The sequence below is a fragment of the Egretta garzetta genome, unplaced genomic scaffold, assembly GCF_000687185.1.
Source record: "Egretta garzetta isolate BGI_Z169 unplaced genomic scaffold, ASM68718v1 scaffold320, whole genome shotgun sequence".
In the NCBI taxonomy this organism is placed as follows: Eukaryota; Metazoa; Chordata; class Aves; order Pelecaniformes; family Ardeidae; genus Egretta; species Egretta garzetta.
This window is the reverse complement of record NW_009258260.1, coordinates 1,088,888-1,109,170: the sequence shown is the minus strand read 5'-3', so window position 1 is coordinate 1,109,170 and position 20,283 is coordinate 1,088,888. Positions and strand designations below refer to the sequence as shown.

The 20,283-nt window shown below is 45.9% G+C and overlaps 1 protein-coding gene across 1 annotated transcript in view; it reads right to left on the bottom strand.

The window, feature by feature from the left end:
* LOC104125145 (limbic system associated membrane protein) overlaps positions 1-20,283 on the bottom strand; it is a 315,160-nt gene that overhangs the window by 148,912 nt on the left and 145,965 nt on the right. The window contains exon 2 of the mRNA XM_009637589.2: positions 16,781-17,013. Within this exon, the coding sequence (XP_009635884.1) occupies positions 16,781-17,013 (233 nt within the window). The remainder of the gene's footprint in view (positions 1-16,780; positions 17,014-20,283) is intronic.

Below are 20,283 nucleotides of genomic sequence, written 5' to 3'. Positions count from 1 at the left end.
CACGCCCTGTTTGCCCGTCCTGTTCGCCGCGCTCCGGGATCTCCCTCTTTTAAATGTTAGCCTATTTGTCTTTGCAGTTCACTACAATTCTACTTGTATTGATTGATGTTGCTGGAGAACAGACAGGAGGAAGCCACTGAAGAAAGAAGGGTCAGGATGCAACCACTTGTGTGACGAAGTTCCTGGAAAGGCCTGGCAAGCCACGCAGTTATTGCTCACTTTGTTTTGATACTTCTGGACACTAGGGTGGATGCATGCATGCACACACGTATCTATATCATCCACTACCAAAAGCATCACCTCTAGTCTAAACTACTTACTTTTTTTTTTCCCCTCTCCACTCCCTCTGCTGCTCATTAAAACTCATCTTGCCTGCCTACAATGGTGAACAGTCAGCAGGCTGCCCAGGTAGCATTAGCTAATGGGAACTGACAGCCTGCCACCATTTTCCAAAGGCTTAAGTTTTTGATATCTTGCCTGTTTCCAGCCTGACTAATTCTGTGGAAGGCTGTTATCACAGGGAGATTGACCTCAGGCAGGAGACATTTTGTGTCACTGTGAACAAGTGAAATGAAGACACAATGGGGATGGCAAGAACACACTAGCAGCAGAAGGAAAGGAGAAGAAAACTGATGTATGACAAGCTGAGAATGCCCCATCCCTGGAAGTGTTCAAGGCCTGGTTGGATGGGGCTTTGAGCAACCTGGTACTAGTGGAAGGTGTCCCTGCCCATGGGGCAGAGAGGTTGGAACTAGATGATCTTTAAGGTCCCTTCCAACCCAAACTATTTTATAATTCTATGAATACCTTCTTTACCATGGCAGTGATTGGTCCTCTAATGAGCGAATTCACTGAAGAACCTGAATTGTGGCATACTTTGAGACCCTGTAAGAGGCAACCTTAATTCATGATGAACTAAAATACCAGTCAAGTTATGAGAAACGTTTTCCCACTGATCTACAGCACCTTGGATCCAATTAAAGAGTTCCTCCTTCCCTCTGCCAGCTAGTGCCTCATGAAGTTCGTAGACCGCCTCACAATGATTTACGGGGACACAGTCTGCAATACCTCTGTACTTGGGTTTTGGCACAGCAATTTTTACTACATTTTATCGCAGAGATGTGGAAGTAAAAAAACGAAAAATGTCCACAGCGTGGATACCTGTTCATATTTATGAGGTGCTGTGTCCCAGAGGAGCTTTAGTCTGGAGGACTCGCTATCCTCTTTATTTCCCAAGCTCAACATCCCTGGCTGAACTATGTTCCTCAAGACCCACTTCAGCCTGCTCTCCAACTGAAAGGCAGATCCATCCCAAGAATCACAATTTCTTCCCATTCAAGGCTTCTGAGGCTGCCATGAAAAGAAAAAGCTATTAGTCCAGAAAAACTACATTCCTTAGCTCCCTGCATGGTGTCGAGTGTGCCCCAGTTATGCCTTTCAAAAAAATCAGGTCACTCTGCTGTTTGCTCTATAGCACTGGGTTGGAAAGCTCTTGAGAAGGCATGACTGTACATCTCCTAAGAGCTCAGGACAGCTCTTCCCATCAGTGGTCCGAGCTTCCCCTTCCAGAACAGGCCAATGGCTGAGTGTACCAGACCAAGGAGGAACAGAAACTACAAAAAAACGGGAGGATTAGCACCCACGACAATTGCCTATTTCACATGTTCCCTTCATGTCAGGCACCAGGGGTGCATTTTGCCTCTGAGTCCCCTCTAGATCCTAAAGAAATCTTCATGCACCTAACGCTTATGTGTAGCCAAGCAAGAGCCCCTTGCAGGGAGCTCCAGATCAAAAATTTTGATGAGAATGGATACAAAACTTGTAACTCCCCTGACTTCTCTGCAAACAGATGAACACTACCACTGCTTCCCTCCTGCCTCCACTGTACTTAACTCTTCTGCTCTGAGATCCTTCTCTACATCAATGATTCTGCTTTGGCCTATCTGCTTGATTTACTGCATTCCCAAGGAGACATGATGTCTCCTAGACAGGCTTCTGGCAGATACATACAAGACATTCACCCTTATAGATCCTTTCCCTCAGGTTGGGTGGCACAGTCAGCAGTCTCAGTTTGCCCTCATTAGCAGCTACTGTGCAACAGAAACCATCCAAGTTTGCAACCTTTCATCAAGATTAGGTGTTCAGTATTTCATTAGTGGGCCAGCAGACACATAGGAACATATATGGTGCATCAAAAGGTGGGATTTGCTTCCTTAAAAAGGGTTATCACTCAGAATGGGCTCTAACAGTCTTTGAAGAGGCCAAGGGCCCTGCAGCAGTGATGAATAAGGAATAACCAAGTGGTTGGGTAGAGCTGCAAAGCCACAATTCAAATTCATACAATGCTGAGGGAGGCCTATCTCTGGGACAGTGGTTTAAGCTCATCTTGAGATAGGGGAATTAGGGCTAGAGTAGAAGAGAAATAGTATTTTTTTGTATATTACCCAACACTGTTCACTCATCTCTGCAATCATCCAACATGCCCTAATTACTCCGGTATGTCCCTGCAAAACAGAAACTGAGAGTGACTTGGTGAGAGGCATACAAAGACACAGATCTAAGATGTACACAGAAGCAGTCGTCCAATAATGATGACCAGCTGTCACAGGCAGCAAAAACCTCCTGGCAGTTGGCACCGGCAAATTTTCAAATACCCGCTGGTCACTGCTACCCCATTAATCGTGGGCACTTTGCCCAGTCTGCATTCCTGAACAGCTTTTTTCTTTCTCTTCCCCCTCTCTCTTCCTCACAGACTTCCAACACAGTTAATAAAAAATTTATCAGGGCAATGAAATAAACAGCAATTTGATTTGATCTGGGAGCCAAAAAGAGGAGAGTTTCTGCTGTTCAGGTGTAGACTCAGGAGTTTCTGCAACTGCTGGCAGAAACGTGCCCACAAAACCAATAAGATTAGAAAAATGGACATGCAGAGGGTTTGGGGGTTTTTTTTGGGGTGGTGGTGGTGGTGGTGTGTTGTTTGTGGGGTTTTTTTAAGGGAATGGAAAGGGCTGGCAGGGAGACCAGTCAGCAGTGTGCTCTTGAACCCCAGGAAGAAGAGAGTAACCCTGTGAAATCCATAAGGAGTAATGGACTTCGCAGCACCAGAGATGGAAGCAAGCATGGCAGCACCCAGCACTGATACACAACAGTCACTGCAGCTCCCGAGAACTGCAGATGCAAGTGCCTAAATATCTGGAGTGTCTTTTTGAAATCTTATATAGGTGATGCCTCAAAGGAGTTCAAGGACTAGAGAGACAGAGGCAGCATGAAATCCAGGAGAAAAATGGAGTACCCTGGAATAGTTTGGGCTAGAATAGCATTACTCATCTAGTGAAAAATTTAGCTGGTGCCTCAGGGCTTTGCTGGGCTGGTGGCTCTGGGAGCAAGAAGCGCAGAATTTTTTTAAGGGGAGTCCCTTACTCCTTGGCTCAGTGGGAAACAGCAGGCAAGAGTACCCAGAAAAGGAGATAGCAACCTTCAACTGGGAGAGCTTGCACAAACTTATGTCTGGCTTAAAGCAAGAGATTTGGAGGGGGATGCAGCTGCCCATTGCAAGGACAGGTAAATGTATCAGGGATTATAGCTGAAAGCATTATCCAGGGTAGAACAGATTACAGACTAAAAGAAAAAAATGTTGTTATACTATTTAAAGTCACACAGTCCAGGTTATGGCAAGAGGAAGAGCCAAGGCCAGTCAGTGCTGCTGAGGAGACAGAATTAGATTGTGGGGAATGCCGGAGTCTCTAGAACTAGTCTCTTACACAGTTTCATTTTTCCTCCATAGACATACAAGGTGGATTCATGTCACCAAATTTTAGACATCGAAAAGTCTGCTGTGTAAATCTAAGTTAGCTATTCACGTTCCTCGTGTAGTCCAAACAGAGAAACAGGGACTTCTGGAGGATGATCCATCACATTATCTTGAGGCAGACAGCAGAAAGAGTAAGATGCCAACTTCTCCCAACAGACTACAGATGAGGCCCAGATGACTAGCTTAGATTTGTGCTAATAACACTTAGAAGTCTAAGATTAAGTGTGATGAATCTCACCTGTAGTATACCACTTCTGTTTGCATGACTAAGTGTCCATACAGACAAGAGATGCAACATCTTGAGAGAGTTACACTTAAAAGACTAAGCGACAAGAGATGTGTGTCTCTGGACTTGGATTTTAGTCCTGCCTCTGATAGGACACCTGTGCAATTTATCTAGCAGAACCATGTACACACGCGGGATTTGTTAAAATGAGGTGAACCTTTTATGACCTTGGATGGCTATGTCTATGCTGTCAGTGTGGTTTGTTCTCTTCTGCTCCAGAGAGCAAACCGCAGACTCTCAGTTTTGCTCCAGTCCTTTGGACAGCCAAGCACACAAACATGAGATTACTCCCAGGCTCTTTCCTGGAATGAGCTAGTGCATCCCCTCTCAGAGGAGGAGCAGGACAGCCCACTCCAGACATGCAGACAATGCCAAGTTTGGCTTCCTCAACCCGCGAAAGTCCTCCAACAGCAACTCCAAGGGCCCTGGGCTTTCAAATTCTTCTACGCGCTCTTGTGCCATGTCACACACACTCTTGGCATCAGGTTATAAAAACACCAGTTTGCCAGATTGTGTCCCAGCCTTCTCATTATTTCAGGCACTGTTAACCAGAAAACATAACAAATCAATCAACCCAAAAAGAAGCATGTCTCAGGGCCACAGGGGCACCACAGGGAGCATGGAGGAGATCAGCCCCTCCCCACCAGTGCCCAATGCAGTGTGGACATGGTCTATCCATTCCAAAAGGTAGTATCATCAAGTCTCACGAACACGAGCCAGTCTATGCCATCTGGCCTGGAGTCCAGGGCTTTCTCTGATACTATCCACAGAGGGAATTTAGGCATAACCAAGGTGTCAACCTCAACTGCAGAGATAGTCCACAGGCTTTGCACAGCTGTAATATTCTCTTGGAACACAGTCATGCCATGAATTACATGAAACGTATTCATAATAGTTAAAAACACAGTAGGAGAAGCAGTTGCTGCCATCCTGTTAATACTCCCCTCAAACAGGTTAATGAACTTTTGTTCTTCACTTCTTTCCTGTAGGTCAACAAGTGGATTAATCTTTCAGGTAAAATCGTTAATTGGGAGCTCTATGCATTCATAATCCCTAAGATCATCGTTGGATTTGTGTAGTCAAGGTCATAAGGCCTCTACTTTGCAAAGTCTGTTCTGTGGTTATTTGGGGAGATTTATCCTACTTCTTCACAAAGAATTTTTTTTTTTTTTGCATTCAAAACAGGAACATACCCAAAAGTCACATTCCTATCAGTCTAACAAGGGGACAATCAATCATTTTGAAGAGACTCTCCAGACTACAGCTGCTGCTGCGGCACCTGCGTGAGGGCCATGTGGAATTCAGGTTTAGGATCTTGCTTCTTGGCTTCTCTCCCTTCAAAAGCCTCTTTGCTCTCTGTGTTTTACTTCACCTATCTGCTCTTAACACATTAATGGATATACTTGCTGCATACCAAAGCTGAGAGTTGAACCTCCCTGTTAACAAAACACAAGTAGATGCCCCACTCGCCCACTAACTCAGAGTACAGTTTACAGTGCTCTAGTCCTAACATACGACTTCTTCTGATGACACAGTTCTGGTCTCCTTGCAGACAATTTTGTCAATGCATCCAGCAGCCAGCTCGTGACCGTCCTTCCGTGCAGAGCGCTACTAACCATAGCCAGATGCCCCAGGCCCACCACATCACCCATATCCTGTGCATAGCTGAGTATCCATATTCCAGGATGCTGTGAAAACAAACTCACTGGTCTTGCAGCCTGAGTGGCTCATAACCTACAGACACCCAAAGGTGAGATGCCATTAGGTTAAAATCACTGCACCATGTCCCTTCCCCACACATTCAAAGGGAGTCTCTCCTTACCTTATTGAAGGGAAAAGGCTTTTCTTATACTGCTGACAGAGAAGACTCAGAAAGGAATAAAGAAGATAATAGGCTGCCAGAGGCCCAATTTACGCACCCCAAAATTAATGAGTCATTCCAATTAAATTATTTGCCCTAAATTAAAACTTATCACCAAAATCCAATTCTCATTTCATTAAGGAGGACCTCCCTAGTTATCAGTTTTTTTTCTCCACAGATTTTTCTTTAAAGGTAACCTTCATGGAATGGGAAGAAAAAACATAGTTGTAGTCTGCTTCTCTGTTTGAGGAGCCCCAGAAGTTTTATTTTTTAAGAATTGTTCCTCATTCCTGTATGTGTCCACATAATAAATTAAGATGTTCCTAGAAGATTCTTTGGAAGAGTGGAGAAGTACAAGATCATGCCATCAAAGAGACAACATTAGGGAAATCTGATGCATGAAGAAGGAGGGTATTTTAAAAGTAGCATTGCCCAAGCCTCAGCAGCCTCAGCTTTTTGATCTCAGAACCGAGAAAGCTCGCAACCCCCCTTTGGGAATCTCCAAAAGGTCTTTTGGCAAAAGGCAGGCAGACAAATGACAGCACTCCCAATGTGTCTTTGAGAAACAAACCAACCTTTTGATCGTATTTTCAGACTTTCACATACCACCACGACTTCTCAAGCAGGGCTTGGTTCCTCCTACCACAGGTCTGCCCACCGACAGCCTCAGTGGTGACAGACCCAGTGCTGGTGATGAGAGCGGCCACATGCTCCCGTTCCCTCAGACTGCCCATGCCAACCTTTGTTTCCTACCCAGGAACAACTTTTCTCCTGTTTTCTGTTGGAGATGAACATTTTTTAACCTAATATTTGTTTTTTAAAAGACATTTTCAAAAGCTGTTGTTGGGTTTTGAGAAAGTGCTCCCTGTCTGAATACTCTGTAAATGGAAGCCATATGTCTAAGTATCTGTTTCTTTTTTGTCTATTTTGTTGTGTGCACATTTGGCAAGTTATTTTTTCCCCTTAACTATCACATCTCAGGCTTTATTAAACCAAGCTGCTATTCTGTTATTTTGGAGGGGTTTTTTTCCCAAGCAACCGACTACTGACATTATCACATACAGGAAATGTGATATTAAGTCATTATTTTCTCAGAATGTTTCTTCACTTTCTGGTGAGTAAGGAGCTGCTACTGGGGGAGCAATTCCAATGTTTCTAAAGATAAAAAGAGGAGCTGGAGCTCTGAAAAAGCCATCAAAATCCAAACCCTGAAAACCTATTACTTAATACAATTTATCATTCATTGTTTTTGTGGAAAGCGGCTGGAGGCTTATCCTACATGGCATAGCACGCATACGCACTAGAAAGTCAAGACTACACATCCATTCAGGAGTGATGAGGGACAGCAACTGGATCGAGACACATGGTAGGAGCACACAGTTACATGGGGGTTGGCAGGGGTCGACACGCACCATGCAGACACTAGGATGCAGTAGGAAAGCACAGCACAGGGACCATGCCTACCTGCCTTTCCCCACTCTTCAAACCCTCAGGTCACTGTTAAAAGGACAGTCTCATTTTAGAAACACTACCTCCTTGTTCCCTTTCCTGAAATGCCAATTTCTTTCTTTCTGTAATTAATTCGTATTAAATAGTAAAATGGAAAGCTTTTGAAGTAGGAAATAAATTTGCTTCTTTCTACAAGTCTTGATGTTTTTGAACTGCTGGCTCAATTTAGGTTTATTTTACAATCTGTTTCTAGCCAATTCCAATTTCAGATTAAATCTTGGCTCCAATGAAGCAAAATTCCCTTTAATTTCAGTGGAATCAAGATTTCGATCCAGGTTCCCATCCACTAACACACAGCTACGATGAGTGTAGACAGCAACTCAGCAGCCAAAAACACAGAACATGAGCTGGTGGACCCCAGGAATCTGGAATTTCATCCCATATGGAGTTTTGAACACGGCAGATTTGCAGTATCGACTCCACTGGCACCAGTGAAATAAGAAAAACAGATGAAAGGAACACACTGTTCCACGAACACCAGAATTAGCAAGGCCTGGTTTACCGCAGCTACATGCCCTAGGTCCTGATGCCTCATGCCTTGGAAAACATTCGATGATCTTGACCAGTTTTAGTCACCCGCCAGCTGGCATGCGCGTGGCTCCAAACCAACCTGCAGCCATACAGCCTTTTACGCATCCCTTTGGTTGGATGCAGGAGGACACTGGTGTCCACTAGTGAGAATTTGAGGGGCAGAGGCTCTTGTTGGGGCAAGGTCACGGCAGGTACAAGGGGTGCTGGAGTGAGCTGAGCAGAGGACTGCCAAGCAGAAGGGCAGGCAAACAGCATAACGGTACAAATAAACCCATACACACTTTGTTTCCTCAGGAAGCCAAGCTACTCCCAGTATCTCTAAGGGTCTGGATACAATAAAAGCTCAACTGAGCGAACCACAAATCTGGCTAACCTCAACCTGGCAGTATTTCTTTCAAATGAAAGGAAGAAAGTAAAATGGACAGTAAAGCTATGGAGAAAGTTGATCTGAGACAGAGAAATGTGGAGCATGATTAACCTTAGCTTTCATCCGATTGCAAGTAAAAAGACAAGCTGATCCTGAAGTTTCTAGTGGAGACTAGCTATGTATCTTTTCTCATTATTTTGGGTCAGAAATTCAAAGCTTCAGATCAGATCTTTTTGAGAATTCTTTTAAAACATGTTTTTGTTCATTTTCAAGTTACTAAGCAGTTACAGGCCTGCTATGTAACATGAATAAGATATTTATTTTTGGTTAAGTAGCACTTTTTTCCTGCAAAAAGACCTCAAGAGGATGTGGCAAAAAAATTGTTCACTCACTACTGACAAGACACTGGCCATCACGGAGGGAGCAAGCAATGGGAATCTATGACTTAGGATGTCCAAGGTGCTATATACTTTTGTGGGAAAATCGGGTCAAATTTCAAGGCTCGCAACAGGTCAAGGCAACTCTGTTGTGCTACCATGGCCTCTGCTTTTTCAGCAGTGGGAGCAGAAGCACACTTGGCTTCACAATTAATGGTTATTTGCACTCCACTCCAGGCTTAGCGGACTTGGTGGTGGGACTAGGTTCTTGCTGTGTTTGGAGTTGAGAGCAAAATATTGTCCCTACTCCACTGTCTTGCAGTCCAGGCTAAGACTTGGGACAGCAGACTGAGACAATCAGACCGAGAAATAACAAGGCAAAACCTTTCACAGCACTAGTCTGAATCTAGAATCAGCTGATCAGACAAAATCACACTAAATCAGCTGATACTGCTCTAAAGAGACCACTCAAGCTAAGCTGATTTATATCACTAAGGAGCTGGATTACCATATCAAGATCCTTCCTCCCAGCCATAGGAAAGCATTCCATGTATTTTATGCAATACTTCTTCCTCCAAAATAAGTAAGCATTTTTTGAAGTATTCTGTTTTTGTCTCCTGCCTGCACCTGCAAAGCAAGCACCAAAACATTTCCAGAAGAACCTCCTGATTTATGCACTAAGAAGTGCTGAGATCCAACCTATATAACAGAGCCAAACTCTATGCTGCATAGCAACATTCCAGCCATGCCTGCAGATAGGAAAGCAGAAGTTAAGAGGCATCAGGACACTGTGGGAAGGCCATAAAAATACTAGATAGAGAGCAGCAGGAAGTTCCTTGGTAACCTATGAAACACCAGGTGCAGTATCTTGCAATTTATGAGTTTGGGCAAAACAAACCAGCACAGAAAACCTAGAAAGATTACCACCAATACTACTGTGTGCCTGAAATTCTGGAATTATTTTGCTGGTAGGAAATTACAGTCCATGGTAACAGTGGAAGGGGGGGGCAGCCAGATCTACCGTGCTTCAGTTCCCCAAGATGATTCTCTGCTCTCAGCTTATTTTCCCCATCAAACTGATCCGCTGTCACTTCCTTCTGAGCACACTGGTTCTGCCTCTCCCAGTCCCCGTAGTAATCTGAATTTATCTCCTCCCCCCAATCTTTTCTTCTTCTCCCCCACCGCTCCCAGTAAAACGATCTTTTTTCTTCCAGAAAATTCATACTCCCATGTTATCTCATTATTCTTTGCAACAGCATGCCAAATTCGCTGTCATTTTGCCACTGGGGCTACGTCCTGAAAAAGACAAAGTGGTCTGTGCTTGTTCTTACCTACTGCAGACTCCCTGGAATTGAAAATGCTACAGTGCTAGCTCTCAGAAAGATCCCTCTGAATTCTGGGCTCTGCGCCCACAGAGCAGGGAAGCAAACATCTCTCGGAGTACAGCATCTGACTCCAACATCCTTATTGTCTGGCTAGCAAAGGAAAAATAACTTCAGCTCTCTTCAAACAGCTCTGCTTCCAGCGCTGGCCAAAAAGGTGGGAAGGCCAGGCATGCCAGCAGAAAACAGGCTCCCTCCACAGCTCTGCTGAGCTCAAAACCAGCCCGTCTCTGGTCTCCCAGTGACCCGCCGCAAGCACCCTGTATTCTGCCAGGGAATAAACTCCCATGGAGAATGACAGAAAGGAGTCTGGAAAGACTAAAAGGATGCATGGCACTGTATGGACTGCTCAGCCTGAGCTCCCCTCTACAGCCAGTGGAGGGACACTGACATTTCCACTGGTCAATTCATCTGATGAATTTTGGATGGCTACTTTAGGATGAGCAGGATGGTCTCTGAGAAGAGCCTGCTTCTCCTCACTAATGGCAAAGGGAGTCCAAGGTGACCTACTCCAGTGGTAACATCTACATTTGCTCAGATGAACCCCTCTCTGGCTCATCGGCTCAGGTCCCAGGCTGGTGACCAGCAGACGTTACCTCCACCCGATATCTGACTTCAGGCTCCTATAAAACACACTCATGTGCCTTGCTCCAGTTCTGCTCAGAAACCCTTCTCACAGTCCCGAAGTCCGAAGCATAACCTTTCCCCATCGCCGTCCTCAGCAATGAAGGGAAAGGGCTGAGCGGATGGATGGTGGACAACACCCTCCCTCCTCAGCCCTACACCTGGCTCTTGCCGAGCGGCTCGCTGGCAGAGCAATGCTTACACGGGGGAAGCCTGGCTGGCTTTCCTGGGGAAAGGATTTCTCTCTGCAGTGCTCTACCAGTCACCTGCACAAAGTCCTTTAATTTCAGGGGAGTGGACTGAGAGGGGGCACAGCTAATCTACTACATAGACTTAATAATAAATTTTCTATGGTTAAATCCCAGCAACAACAAATGCATCTTTATACCACTTTGAAACAATGAACAGTCAGCAAGCAAGGATCTCTACAAAGGCAATGCATAATGGAGAAAGGCTACACCCTGTGGTTCTTTTCACACATTAATGGCTATCAGTTTGAAAGAAAACTGTAGGATTTGTCCTTTAGCCGCTATACATTTGACTTTGAGTTTGTGATTAGGGCTGGGCAGTAAACAAGAATTCCTCTTTGTGAAAATTTGCTGCTGACGTTTCCGAATTTGTTTTTGTTTTGCCAAAATGACAAAGCCCTTTTGATTTTTTTTCATTAAATAAACATTAAAACAAGGGAGAACCCGCAGTCTTTGAACAGCCAATAACTAGGAATCACAAGAAATGTTAGTGAGCCTGCAGGAGTCCCAGGCTCTGAGCAAAAATGCGAATGTGAGTTCTCCATACCTCAGCTGAATGCTCCAGTTTTAAGGAAGGCTGTGGCAATGCTATACCTCTTTCTCTTCCCACTTTTGACCAGAAAAAACACCTCAGGCCTGTAAAACCTTCCTGATTAAATTTGAATCAAAGCCAAAACCAGTGAAAAGTTTTAGTTTGTTTTTTTTTTTCAGTTCCCAACCATCTCCATTCACAATGATGTCTTGCTGTAAAGGCTCTGGACAGCAAATACAGCAACCATCTGCTTGCTCCTAGTTGAAAGAGTTATTCCTTTAGCCTGACTTGGACAGGCCTAAGTCTTTATTGCATAAACTTTTAAACATCATGCCTGCTAAGATCTCTATGTCTTTGTGCCTGTGACCCTGATGACACAAGTAAGGACTATAGGGATTTCTCCACTCATGTTTAATGCCTGAGAAGTGCTTGAAGATATAGCCCTAAAAGAAAAGGAACCCAAGGTAACGCTGGGAAGGGAGCAGCCACCACGTCCCCATTACAACTCATTTTCCTGAAACAAGTCACTCAAACATACTGGAACGAACGATTAAACATCCCATTTGTAAGCACCTAGAGGATAATAATACAGTAAAGGAAAAAAATAAGCAATGTACTTTTAGCAAGCACTTATCATGTCACCCCAGCCTCATTCCCTTTTTTTGTATGATATCTGGCATGGCAGATAATGCAGCAGTTATGTGTGATGATGTGATATATCTTGACTTCAGAAGGCCCGACAGTCTCTTGAACAAGCTAAGAGAATATGGCGGATGTTAAATCACCATCAGGATGCTTCAAAGAGCTGCAATCAACAGACCGCTACCCACCAGGGATGGAGGCTTTAGTGGATCACTACCACAGTCCACTTTTGTGTCCTGATCTCTTCAATACTTTAATTAACACCTTCATGATGGAACAGAAAGAAGGCACCTGACTTTTGTTGATGGCACCAAGTTGCGGGCAGCTGCAAGTGCTTTGGAGACCAGGATCGTAAGTAAACTGAAGAAGTGGTCTCCATGGAGAAACCAACCAGATGGCATCCAACAACAGCGAGTACAAAGCACTATGCTCAGGAAGGGGGGGGGGGGGAAAAAAAAATTAATGCTCAAATACAGAAGTGGGCAATGAGCTGCAGACTGTGCTGCAGACCAGTAACAGAGGGTTAGAAAGCAGCAGAGAGACTGAATAAACTGAAAGCAACAAGGTGCTCTTACAAAAAAAGGTAAATCCCATCTCATTCTGGGGTTAGGTAAGCGAAGCATGAGATACAAAACATGGCTGGTATTTTTATCTGCACGACTGAGTCCTAAACAGGAACTCTTGCTTTAGTTTTGGGCAGTACACTTAAGGAAACATGTAGGCAAATCAGACAGTAGTGAAAAACATATGACGTAAGGGTTGGAAAATATGACCTGTTAGAAGTAGTATGCCTGTTAAGCTGGACTAGAGAGGTCCAAAACACAGGGACTAATGGGCTTCTAGCAGATAAATGGTAGTTTTGAGGAAGAAGAGGAGAAATCACCACCATGTATCTTGGAAGGACCAGAAATAACTGTCAGCAAAATCGATTTGGATCATATGTTAATAAGAGCTTTCCAAGTGCAAGGAGTGTGAAAATAATGGGCATACACTGGCTATGAAGGCACAGAGTGTCTTCAAAAAATATGTGTTAGGGGCAGCTGCTGTATAGACAACCTTGTCTCACTGCATGGGGAAGGCCCAGACCACCTCTTGTGGGTCCTTCCAGCTCTTTGCTCCTCTGATCAGACACCAACAAAAATATCTGGGGTAGTAAACAGAAAGATTTGCTAGTAGCTATTACACCCCAATTTACACAGCATGAACTGCTTTGAGTGAGGTTCTGGTTCAGAGCAGTCTCTTCATGCGTTCACCCCAGTGCAGACAGCACAGTACCAGCATCTGGTAGCCACTGAGCTGTGCAGAGACAGCTGCCAGCAGTCCAACCCACCCTGCAAGCAGTGCTGCCCCCCTGGGTCAGAAAGACAGAAGAGGTGGCCACAGTTACACTAACGAATCTTTTGGTAGTGAATGCTTACTTCTACCAGCAGAGTTGGCTTGAAGTTTGAATAGGACGAAAGAGTTATGAAGAGGACTTTTTCTACTTTTAGCTGCAGGGTTTTTTCTTAAGTGTCGTTTCATCACCCCCCTTGTAGACCTCTGCAGTATGCCCCAGCTGAAAGCGATCCCATCAGCAGACATACACACTTCAGAGAGGAAAGGAGCAGACCGAGTAGGCTGTCTATGCAGGGACCGGTGCTGGCTGACAAGGCAGAATTGGCTCTTCCCTTGGAAATGCTACAGGACATGGGCACACACATGAGAGAGGTGATGTCCCTCTTTCTGTGATATACTCCTGCAGGTCTGGCCAGCAGAGTTCAGTGAGCAGACCTCACCCCAGGAAAAGGATTTTCTCAAGGGATGAAAGGACCTGCTCCTAGAATACAACTCCATTAGCCTGCAGTGATCTGAACGCAGTGAATACGTAGGACACACCAAAGCCCACCTATTTCAGCTGGCGTGGTGGACATGGAAGTGGTCCTTCTCTAGTTATAAGGGCTATGCAAAACTCTGGTATCTGCCTACCTGTTTGTCAGTCTGTGATACAGCTATCCCATTTGTTTCCAGGGGTAATAGGAGCTCGGTTTTCACAGTGGCTATACAGGATGAGGGAGCTGAACAGGGGGAGATTAAGGACTTGTCTTTGGCATGCAGCGTGGTGGGGAGCAGAACACCCCCAAGAGCACTAACTGAGCAGAACAGGAAGCCGGGGCGCAGCCCTAAGGCAGCCTATGGCTTCCAGGGCACAGGCTGCTTTCCTTGCAGGATCTTTCACTGACAAATCCAGCCATCACCAATGTGTGCAAAGCTAGCAAGGAGTCTCTGATCCTGGCTTGTTTCCCCTTCCCCGGGCTTGTTTGAAGGGAATCACTGACCGTCATTCCAGAAATCCTCCTGCCAGATTATCAGGCAGATCAGTTGACCACCCTGTTATTTAATTTTTCAGGAGCTGTCTTTTCTTCTATTTATTTATTTTTACATTTGGGGTGCCCAGAGCTTCACATAGCCGACATTTTTAAATTTATGAGCACAAACACAAGAGAAGTAAGTAAACTACATAAAATAAATAAAACTAAAAAGCTTAGCCTGACTTAATATCCAAACTCCTTTCATTTGTGCTAGCGGCAGACTATTTTTCAGGCAGAAAACCTACAAATCTGAGAATAATAATAATCAATATGAGAAAATGATACTCAGAGAGGAAAGGGATTATTTTCCAACATATACTATTTTCTAATAAAATAGTTTTATTAGCTAAGATTATTTTAAATGAATTATTTATTAGTTTTCAACTAATTTAAACATGGTTTAAAATGATGAGGCTAACTCTTCCAAATTGTAAAGGATTTTGCATTTATATTTTGCTTGGTTTTTTTTTTTTTTACCAGATGAAATTTAGTTTTAGAAAAATCAAAGCTATGAGTTTCACCTAATTACAGGATTACAGGACCTGGGGCTTTAAAAGTAAGCATGGTGTCACAATGGGTCTTTTGCTAAATCTGTGGCAGGCGTTAAACAAAGATTATCCACAGATAATCCACAGTTTACAGGCCACCGGAGTTGAGGTGTGCCAAAACCTTAATTTTCTCATCCTCAGAAAGGTGGCAGCAGTTCAGAGCTGGACACCCACACATTTAGGTGAAAGCTAAACTAGAGAACTCAATTTCGCTGCTTAGGCCCGTATCTAATAGGCACAAATAAAATTAATAATACATGCATGTGGCTCTAAAATTCATCTGTACCTGTATTTTTCTTGACAGGTAAATGGAAATTGTATGCTGTGAGATTTTACCAGCAATAAAGCACCTACAGGCGGTTAGCTATGCACCGCCGTAGCGAGCTGCGAGGCAGGGTACACCTCCAGGGCTGGGGAGTGCATTTCACACCGGGCGCACTCCAGCAAACACTCAGCCAAGCCGGGAAAGCTGCTGGCGCTTGCCTCTCTTCATGCTGCTAGGGGAGGATTTTGCACAAGAAGACAAACCAGGAGCCTTCTGTCTCACTGCACTCACGTGTAAAGCATCACCTCTGACCATACGTCCGGACTTCACCTTGCAAACAAACACTCGGGATGCTTGTTAGCCCCCAGCTTGCCAAGTAATTCCAGCAAGAGGAAGAGTCCCTTCATGCGTGCATTTATATCCAGACCGATTCAAACACTTGCTAGGGGAAATAAAATCTGCAGCCTTTTGGTTTACTAGACAAATTAGGAGAAATAACAAACTCCTGCCCGAATGATAACGTAGAAACTGAACATATCTGTACTATGTATCGAACACATTCATACATATCTATCTATCTAAGCTGTTCTATAAATATTTTAGATAAATAGGCAGATAGACAGAATGGCATGAAGATTAAAAGCAAAACAAAACAAAACTGAGTAAACTTGCTTGTTTGGTATTCTGGTCTGGACAGGATGGAACAAGTAAACTCCATAATGCCCTTACCAGTAACTGATGAACTCCTTAATTCGTTTACTCTCTGTTATACCATGAATGCAGGCAGACAGATAGGACAATGCTGGTTCAGATCGCCAAGTTTCCAGTTCCCTACAACACACACAGGAGGAAGGTAGCTAAAAAAGGAGAGGGCAGCATAAGGGACGCGGCAGCTACCTCAGGTACCAGGTTTCACACATGCCTAGCGACAGCACACCCTGCAAACCAATGACCCAGCACAGAAAAACACCAAGGAAAATTAATTCCCCAGCCTTGCAAAGAGTTGACAACGGAAGGCCAAAAAACACAGCACAGTAGCTTGTTGACACAAGAAAAAAGAAAGGCAATCTGAGGAAGGAGGAGGCGAAGAAACCAGAGGGCTGTCTGGGAAGAGACGAGGCAAGCACGATGTTCTGACAAGTGCCATTATAAACAAATGCTTTCCCCTCAGCGCCAGAACAACCGGAGCCAGGAGCCAGGTTTGCATTATACTAGAATATGTCTTGGCATCATTGGCGTCCCCTGCTCTGTCACCGTTTTTGAAAGGACAAACTGACAGCAGAGTAAAGCCATGCTGCGCTGCAGTGGAAGGGGACAGTCCTGCTGGCTCCTGTTGTAAACTGAAGGGATGCACAGGCTACTGACACTGGGGTTTCTCTAAGACAGATACAGATCCCTCCACCCACTGTGTCTTTTGCTCTTTGCTCTCTTCTCAGGTATGCCGCTTACCTTGCACGATCAAGTAAACCTGGGAAGTCTTGGGGTGATGCTGTGTCTGCACTGAACATGTATAGGACCCCTCATCATAGACATCTACTTTCTGGATCCGCAGGCTGTATTCCAGGGGGTTTCTCTTCTCCAGCTCTACTCGAGGGTCCAGGGACCACTTGTCCTCTCCAGCAAAAATGATACCGGAACGGTTTAGCCAGGCCACCTTGGAGCTTCTGTCTTCTACATAACACCTGCAGAGGATGAGAAAGGTGAGGGGGAGATTAACAAACCTCTCCATCATCTCCATTTTTTCCCTTCCCTTTACTACTTTGCTCAGAAACCATAGCATGCTCCTGCCTTGCCAGTGAACCACAGCATCTCCTCACCATCGCTGCCCCATGGCCATGTATTTCACAATGATTTTTTGAAGAGTTTCAGGAACCCTTTGGTTCATGAAACCATGGGATTTGGGGTGGCCATGCCTCCTGTTCTCTCTTCCTTTTGCAGCCTACACCTGCACCAAAAACGACTTTGGAAGGCCACAAGAGATCCTGATCACCAAATCCCTCCTAGCCCTGCCAATGGGAAAGGTCAGAAGGAGTTCTTCCCATGCTTCTCCCCCACCGGAGACACACTCGGCATGTCCTGTGAACATCCCAGGTGAGGCAGGAGAGGAGGACTGATGGCTAGGGGAGGCAGGCAGAGGAGTGGCAGCAGGACCAGCAGCTGCCACATCCCCCATTGCCAACCGTTGCAAGGCAGAGGACAAACTAACACTACTGCAACTCCATGGCAAGCATTTTGTTCCTTGCCAGAGAACGGTGAAGGTGCCGCAAAGACAAATGCATTTTGGCTAAGGCACCTGCTCTGCACCACTTCCCACCTCCAGAAAGTGGTTTGCGCAGAAGAGGTGAGGAGGTGCCAACAAGGAGGCACATCCTGCTCGCTCTCAGCTGTGTCTCATTTGAGAGGTCCAGGGCTGAAGAAGACATAGGGACATAACTCCTCTTTCACCCGGCAGCTGTACCCTCCAGGCCAGGCTCGGACAGGCTGAGAGGGTTTGCCCTGCAGCAGCTCGCACCATGTTTGTTCTGCAGATAAACAGGGAAGCTCAGTCTCCCGCGCTGTTGCTCCTTCACCTCTCAGAGCTCTGCCCACAGCCTCCCGGCATCCAAATAACCCAGCACCTCTCCCTACCACTATTCATGCATGTGTTGTGTTTGAAAGAGCAAAGAGAGAGGATAAAGATTATAGCTTCAAGATAAGACAAATATTTGACAGTAGGCTTTCATGCAGCCTCTTAGCACGGGTCAGACATTTTCCACGTTCCTCTCTTTGAATGTATTTCATTCATGCTGCACTGCAGCTGCCATCCCTTGCGATGTGACCCTACAATTACGGCCAGCACCTCTCACCCCCTCCCTTTCAGCACGCCCATGGATGCTCTCCGAGTTGTTCTGCGGTTACTTGTGGGCAGGAGGAAAGCCAGGCTGTGTGGGTCTCGGTGAGAGGCATGCCACGCTGCTGGCCAAGCTGGAAGAAGCTCTGTCTGATCTGACAAACATTTGCTTTAGAGAGGAGCCCAACAGGCCTCGGCCAGCACCACCGCCATCCAGCCAAGGGAGAGGAGCGATGCTTCCCCCCTCAGCCCAGAGCCCACCTTCCTGGACAGGCAGGCACTTGACCTGAGGTGAGCTCTCAGCTGTGACCCGTGTTCTATTTTTAAAAAGCTGCTCTTTGCAAAAAAGAAAGGGGCAGGGGAATCCATAAGCAGCCACTTACACGCAGAAACCAGCACCACGGTGACATGGAGGTGCCCCAGTTCAGTTGGCCACCCCGGGCTGTAATCACCAGTGATGGGAGCTGGAAGCAAGGACCCAGGGAGGCCTCTGTGCTCCAGGGCTGGGAGAAGTGACTCTGTGGGGACACCCAGACTGTCTCCAGAGCCAGCTGCTGTAGGGTCGCCAGCCTTCTCGTGCACACCTTTCCGCACAGAGTTGTAACAGCACTGAGAATCGGGGGGTAGGTCTTTTTCCAAGGTGTTCAAAGTCCCTCTCTGCACATTTTGGATTTGTGAAAATCCCGAGAGGGATGGCGGCGAGAAGCTAAGCAGCTTAACCACTGAAGCTGAAGTCAGTGGGAGCTGAAGTTTCCGAGTCACTTCTGAAAATCCCCCAGCACCCCGTCAGTGCTGCTGGGCACCAGGAGATCCAGCACACCGCACCAGCCTCGCTGGGCTGCTTTCGGGACCTACGCCGCAGCGCTACGTGATACAGCACGGCACCCCGGGGCTCTGCCCCGCACCCGGTCATTACATGCCTCTGCTTCTAGCAAAGCTACAAAGGTAGCAAAGATGCCCCTGTGATGTCCCTCAGGTCAGCAGCACGGTCAGGGCAAAGCCTCATCCTCTCGCTCCTGAGGGGACACTCACCTGAGGACCCTCCCTCCCCTCTGCCGAAGAGAAAACGTGTGTCACAACCTGTCCTGCAGCCCCCGAGGTCAGCCCTAGTGTGGTAGCCAGTAGTTACAGCTAGACAACCTTGCAAGTGCCCCTGAAATAAGTTAGCAGGTGCTACCAAAATAAGGCGAGGAGGAGAGAGGAGAGGGAAAGGAGGAAAACGGGAAGAATAAGTGGAATGGATCCGAGCTGCTCTGTTCAGCATACCTGTTCCTCTCAAACAGTCAGGGAAAATCAATGTACAAATGTGGAAATTCCAAGTCCTGGCACGCTCCAAACATGCATCCGCGTGGATGATGCATCTCAGTATGTCCGTCTGCACACACCGCACCCTCTTAGTCTGCCAGAGATGCCACCCAGCTGTATGGATCACGCTTTAATAAGGATTTATGGTGATGATTTTCACAGTGTAATAAGTGCTAATTCAATACTAATAGAATATTAAATGGCATGTTAACTGACATTTTAACTGCAATGCTATAGGCGCATGGCATCAGCAAGATATCAAATGGCTCTTATCGTTCACTAATAATCAATAATCAAGTTCACAGAGACAGTCAAACGCTTTTCATTAGGCTTATTGAAAGTATTACCATCAGCGCCAGCAAACACTAATAAACGATTTGCAATCCATCCATTTTGCTTTTCCTTACGGTTCCAGGTTTAATTTCTTGACATCAGCTGATGCGGCTACTGAGAAGACCAGCTAGCGGCGATGGTCACGCCTCGCACGGTTACTGCAGGGACGCAGGAGCTATTGATCTGGGCACCAATTCCAACCATAGACACAGGAGGACAAAAAAATCTTGCTGCCATGCCCCTTTGGCCCCCCCTACCCCGTGTCCTCTCCTAAACACGCACAGCAAAGTCTGGCACCTAAGGTCTTTTAGTGACCGCGCCATTTTTAGCTGCTACAGATGCGTTCCCAGCTCTCACATGGCGGCTGACAACCGCGCACCAACCAGCCAGGAGAGGACGGATGGAAAACTGGACGTGGGGAAAGGGCCCCGGAACATCCTTCCATGCCTCCCTCAGCCTGTCTCCCCGTGCACAACACGCAGAC